At 39.9% G+C, this 6,000-nt stretch overlaps 1 protein-coding gene across 2 annotated transcripts in view; it reads right to left on the bottom strand.

Moving 5' to 3' along the window:
- Positions 1-2,452: 2,452 nt before the first annotated feature.
- Positions 2,453-6,000, bottom strand: part of LOC101858931 — a 7,210-nt gene continuing 3,662 nt past the window's right edge. For both annotated transcript variants that reach the window (XM_035969179.1, XM_035969178.1), the window contains exons 3-4: positions 4,946-5,110; positions 2,453-3,216 (exon numbers count right to left, since the gene is read on the bottom strand). In XM_035969179.1, the coding sequence (XP_035825072.1) occupies positions 2,903-3,216; positions 4,946-5,110 (479 nt within the window). In that variant the 3' untranslated portion in view covers positions 2,453-2,902. The remainder of the gene's footprint in view (positions 3,217-4,945; positions 5,111-6,000) is intronic.

Consider the following 6,000-nt stretch of genomic DNA (forward strand, 5'->3'; position numbering starts at 1 on the left):
AAAACCCCCAACAGATTGGTATTGGTGTCCTCGGTGGAAAGGTTGGACATAAAAGACTCTTTTGGCCATTCTTCACGGAAGACGCGAGTTTGGTTCCGACTGCGGAAGTTGCAGTAATGTCTCTAATACTAATAGTCTAAATCGACATGGGGGTGTTGGTCCACTTCTGTATCTTATTTATTAACAATGTAGGTGTTTTTATGCCCCCATCGACTCAATTAAGATCATTTAGGAAGCGGACTTCCGATCCTGCCTTTCAGGACCAACCTGGGCCGAGAGGAATACAACATCCCAGCAGAAAAACGGAGATTTGATAAAATATGAAAAAAATTAATTTCTCTTCACTTGGGAATCGAATTTTGATCTCCTGCGTGCGAAAGCAAAACGCCTAGTTGCTATGCCACAGACCCTGGTGTGGTTAATAAAGCTGCCCTTCACATACCAATTGAGAGGTCTGTGAAAAAAGGAAAAAGTCACCAACATTAACTAACTACAAGATGGCACGTTTAGGATCGACCACCTTGCACTACAGACCTATCTGAAATGCTCGAGTGTTTCACACATTGCACTCACCGAAACACTGATTTCAGCAAATTTGAACGACTGGCCAGTTCAAACAGAATACAAATGTACAACCACCCCAGACCTCCAGAATGAAATTCTTTCTGAAACAATGTCGAACCTGTTCAAGACCCAACTCTAAGCGAAGGGGGACAAAGAGGTAATCTTAATCTTAGTTGGTACTCTTTCTTGGACAGCATCATGTCATTATAATATTTTTATAGGAAAAAACAACCAAAAAGCACAAGGGAGGAAGTTGGGAGTGGTCACACGTAGACGTAGATCTAAAGGTGATTGTCCAAGACATGTGTTTGTTTGAGCTGGTTTAATTTGTTTATTTGTTTGAAAAAAACAACAACAATATTTTGTTGAAATTAGTGCAAGGTAGCCTAGTTATTCCTTTTAAATGGGCAATTTTTAAGACACTTTGGATTAAGTAACTTTAAGACAAACCACCGAGCCCAAAAGTCAACAGGGGAACCAATCAACAAGTAATTATAAAGAGAAAATTAACAGTTATTTTAGATTTCATTTAATTAATCAATCAGCTAACAATCGAACCAAAGAATCAAAGAACACACTGATCAATCTGTGAGCGATGATTCAATCAATCAATCAATCAATCAAAGAATCAATAAGTCAATCACTCAGTCGGTGAGCTCGTTAATTAATCATTCCATGAACGAATCGACAAACCAACCAATCAGTATGAATAGACACGTCATGTAAAAAAAAGTCCATTAAAAATTCTTATAATGTACAAACAATTGAAGACTACAGGGGAAAAATGACTGTAGTCATAAACTGAAAATCGTGAGGGTACCAAATTTGAAAGCTTGTTGACGTTGACTCATAACCAGTGGCGAAGCGTCTATGTATTAGAATCAGATAATCACTGCTTACCTTCCTAATTTTGAAACATTGTCGCTGTCAAATTCACCCATAAACGTAAACCTCATAAATTAAATGTAAAAAGACGTTCATAATCAACAATGAACAGTATGCTTAACATTACAAACGGTTTCACGGCCACATAAATAGCCTGCTCACCCCTCTCGTGCCACTCCATAAGCAGTCGCAAGCTTTGATTAAGTAAGCTTAAAGTGAGGCTGGAAGAGTCTACCAATAGAGTTGAAGGGAACATGTGCATAGCAGTCAAAACTGTTTCATTGCCACATATACCCTGTTCACCCCTTTGGGGCCACAGTTATAAGCTATCAGAAGCCCTGATTATGTAAGCTAACTAACACTAGTCGAGTCTACCTCACAAATGTGACTCCTAATAATCTCTTAATAATCTCCTAATAATCTCTTGACTGCTGCAAGTGCTTGTTTTTTTCCTCGACTTTTTACCGTCCTATAATCAGATCGTGACCTCAATTTTGACACCAGCTCGTAGTCGCGAAAGGCTATACAAAAACAGCCAAATGTGAAATTTAAAAAATGATAATTGTCATGTTCTACCAAAGAGTTAGACTCACTGGTAGATCTATAACATATAGACCTAGTACTGACATCTCTGCTTTTTTGCTTTGTGTTTGTGTATTCACATCTTAAGTTAAATTTAATTTTGGTTGGAATTGATATTTAATAAGATACTTTCCCGATTATTTTGGCGGTTGAACATACAATATGAATTCCGGATTTGTTTTCATTCACAACTCAGGGTCGCGCCTCGAGTAAGATTCTTGTGTGATATATCTCCAGGCCATATCTGGTCCCGTTTCACTTTGATTACCCTGTCAAACAAGTCAGCCTTCGCCCCTGCTCATAACTGTATTTCCGTTCAACTGTTGGTTGTTAGACAACTGATTATTGTTGTTAGACTTTCCATTCAACAACACTTAACAGTTAACCGCTTGTCAAACAAATATGAAGTAATGACTCCTCAAGCTTTTAAAATTGGCACCCTCACAATTTCCAGCTTGTGACTACTTTCGTTTTCCCCCAGTGCTCTTCAATTGTCTTTTCAAGTTTTATATCACATAATATGTTTTCTATCTATGGCAAGAATTTAACACACACACACACACACACACACACACACACACACACACACACACACACACACACACACACATTCTAGGATTATAATTGTTGGCGTTCACCCCAAATTTCAGCTTTCTACTTTTATTCCTTCATGGTCAGGTAAACAAAAAGCTTTTCGTATGCGCCTCGTATATATACATACACATACATACATACATGTATATATATACACGTATATTTATGTATATTTATGTATATTTATATATATATATACTCGTACACACATGATATTTATCGCATGTCGGCTTAGATGTTTGAAATTCCTAAACTAAACAAGGACCTGAACAACATCTTAATTAAAGACCGCCCAGAACACACCGAGTATGCCAGACAGCAGCAAAACGGAGGACGTGATTGAAACCGTTTGCCTGTTAGCACCGTTGCCGTTGGTTCCGGGGTCGGTTCCGGGGTCGGTTCCGGGGTCGGTTCCAGTTCCGGGTCCAGGACCACCAGGCTTCATTGCCTGCCACAAGTCGCCATGTATGTCGTTGCAGTTTGGCTCTGTACACACATACTGACACCGGGCAATGATAGACTTTGGGTCATCGCAGTTGTTGAACTCCACGTGATCACAGCCCCGGGACAAGGAATTCATTCTGGAATAGCCTAAAAAGAAACCAACCTACAACTCTCACATATTTACTAAAGGTGAGAAGATAACTTCAAATGTTTTATAGGCCTACATGTAGGCCTACATTCAACGAGGAAAATCCCCCCCCCCCCAAAAAAAAATAACAACAAAAAAAAGTTTTGAATTTCTCTCTGTGATAGTGGCCCTAGCCTTTCAACACTTTGAGGTTAATTAGAGAGGCGAAACTCCAGTTAAAATCTCTCTAAGAAAGAACATGAAGCAAAGGCAACCAAGAAAAATAAATCAATAAAAAACAACAGCAACTCAACAAAAAAGAAGATAAATTAAAGGATATACAATTTTACTGATCATTTTCGAAAACGGATTCTTTTTTGTCTTCTGATAAATCCACGCACTTCGAAACTCTCACTTCCCACCCTCAGACAAGAAACAAATCTAGATCTAGTCAGCTGATGTGGTCTAGTACACGTAGGTCATAAAGATGATCTGCCACGCATTAGTTCAAAGTTCAGATGAGAGAGGGTTCTGAATTACGTTTCCTGTCTTCCCTCTTATTTTCTTTTCAGTCTTGCATCTTTGCGGGAAATCTGTGCTGTAGACTACCTTCATTGCTTCTGCTAGGGTTTAAACTTCAACAATAACATGACAGCATTTGTAGCTGCACTAACAACAACAACGACTGTCATAACGATTGAAATCAAACAGGAATGCACTAGATGGCTTATGTCAAGATCTCACTATATCTAAGTCATAATGATATTATGTTAAATTGTAGACATATTTTGATCTCAAGCTCTTAGTTTTAGAAAATAGGTCTCAAGAGTCGCCCCGGTCCTGAAGGTGAAGACTTGAACTTTCATTTCTTCAAATGAGATCCCCCCTCCCCCCTTCTTTTTCCCCTTACCAAACAGGGCAAACCGTTAGCTCAGTTGGTTCCATACTGGGCTTTGCTCAACTAGCATTGGTTCAAACACCCGGTAGGGAAAGCGTCTTTGAACTTGGATTGTTTTGGGGAGTTGTGTCGTGTTTCCACCCTCATAGCTCAGTCGATCTTATCGTGAGATGGGGGGTACATCCCAAAGTTTGACCGTAAAACGGGCTTACATCGTTGAACGGGACGTAAAGGCAACACCACACCTTAAGATGTGATAAGATAAGATACATCTTTATTATCCAGATCCTGGCACATAATTGGTTTGGTGTTTCACCACGTACACACATACACACACACGCACACACACACACACACACACACACACACACACACAAACAGACACACACATGCATACACATACACAAACACACAGACACATACACACACGCAAACATGAACACACACGCAAGCTTACAGTCACATGCATAATATCAATGAACAACAATATAAACAATAGTAATCTTAAGCTAGATACATGCATACTCAGTATTCTGACTGTAACTCAGAGCTATTCTGATGCTTGCTCTAAGGTCATATTCGTAGGTGCATTTCGCTATCCACGTATGGAGCATTCAGATACTTTCGAGAAAATGTAATTAGTCGAATACGCGTTTTAGAGGCTTGATTTTTACAATTTTATATACATGTATAAGTTGCCTTGAATTATAATTCATTGATGCAAACTAAAGTGTGAGAGCTGATTTTTAAGACTGTGCTAGCTAAGGTCAAATGCATTAAGACTGTAGTTTTCAAATTTCGTTCCATGCGCGGATAGCGAACTGCAATGGCGATATGCATGGCTGACTCACCCGAAGCGTAGACAGCAGTGATGGAACACTGGCCCGTGTGACAATCCACTGAGTGAGCCTTGCTGAAGTTGTGGACGTCATTGACACAGCTGATGTCATAGCGCCCGTCCTCTCCGGTGAACGTGTAAGAGCAGGCCAAGCACTTCAAGCTGCTAGCTGCGTTCACTGAGGGGTAGAGGTGGAGATTTATTAATTGTCATTTTTTGCAGTATCTATCCGGAGACATATCCGACGGAGATAGACCAATCAAAATGCTTTGTGCCTCTAGAACAAGTTTTTAAAAAATCCGGAAGGGGGTTACAGGGGGGCATGTCCCCTTGTTTTAACCGATAATTTGATATTTTGAAGTTAGGTTTGTCATTTTCTTGAAAATAATTGATTTGCGACAGCATAGTGGTTTTCGCTCATATGACCGTATGAAGTTGCAAGCGCCGTAAAAACCCCATACTAAAACTACTATAGTGGCTTTATGTGTGATCTGCAGCAGATAATACGCAATTTGATCCCACAAAGCAGTGCATCTGCGTGCGGGAGTGCGTCTTCGAATAGTTCCTGGATGCTAGCCGGAGATGTCTCCGAATATCTTCTGCCTCATTCGTTTCGTGACCGGGGGCTGTAGGTTGGGGTTAATCGGGGTTAGGGGGTAGGGTAGGGGTGAGGTTTTGAGGAAAAAGGGAGGGGGGTGTTTATAATGTACATGGTACAAAGCCGTACCTCAGAGCGTACCACGACAACTTAAAACAATAATGAGATTACAAATCAATTAGCGCCCGCATGTATAGTATGTGCCAGGCAAAAAATAGGTATATCAGAGTTGATCAACAGAATGGATATTATACATACACACATACAGACACAGACAGACACACGTATACACATACACACAAACATACACACACACGCACACACACACCACACAAATACACACACACGCACACACACACCACACAAATACACACAAACGCACATAATACATGTATATAATGTCTCTCTCTCTATATATGTATGTATGTATGTATGTATGTATGTATGTATGTATGTATGTATGTATGTAT

The sequence above is a fragment of the Aplysia californica genome, unplaced genomic scaffold (assembly GCF_000002075.1).
Source record: "Aplysia californica isolate F4 #8 unplaced genomic scaffold, AplCal3.0 scaffold00123, whole genome shotgun sequence".
Classification (NCBI taxonomy): domain Eukaryota; kingdom Metazoa; phylum Mollusca; class Gastropoda; order Aplysiida; family Aplysiidae; genus Aplysia; species Aplysia californica.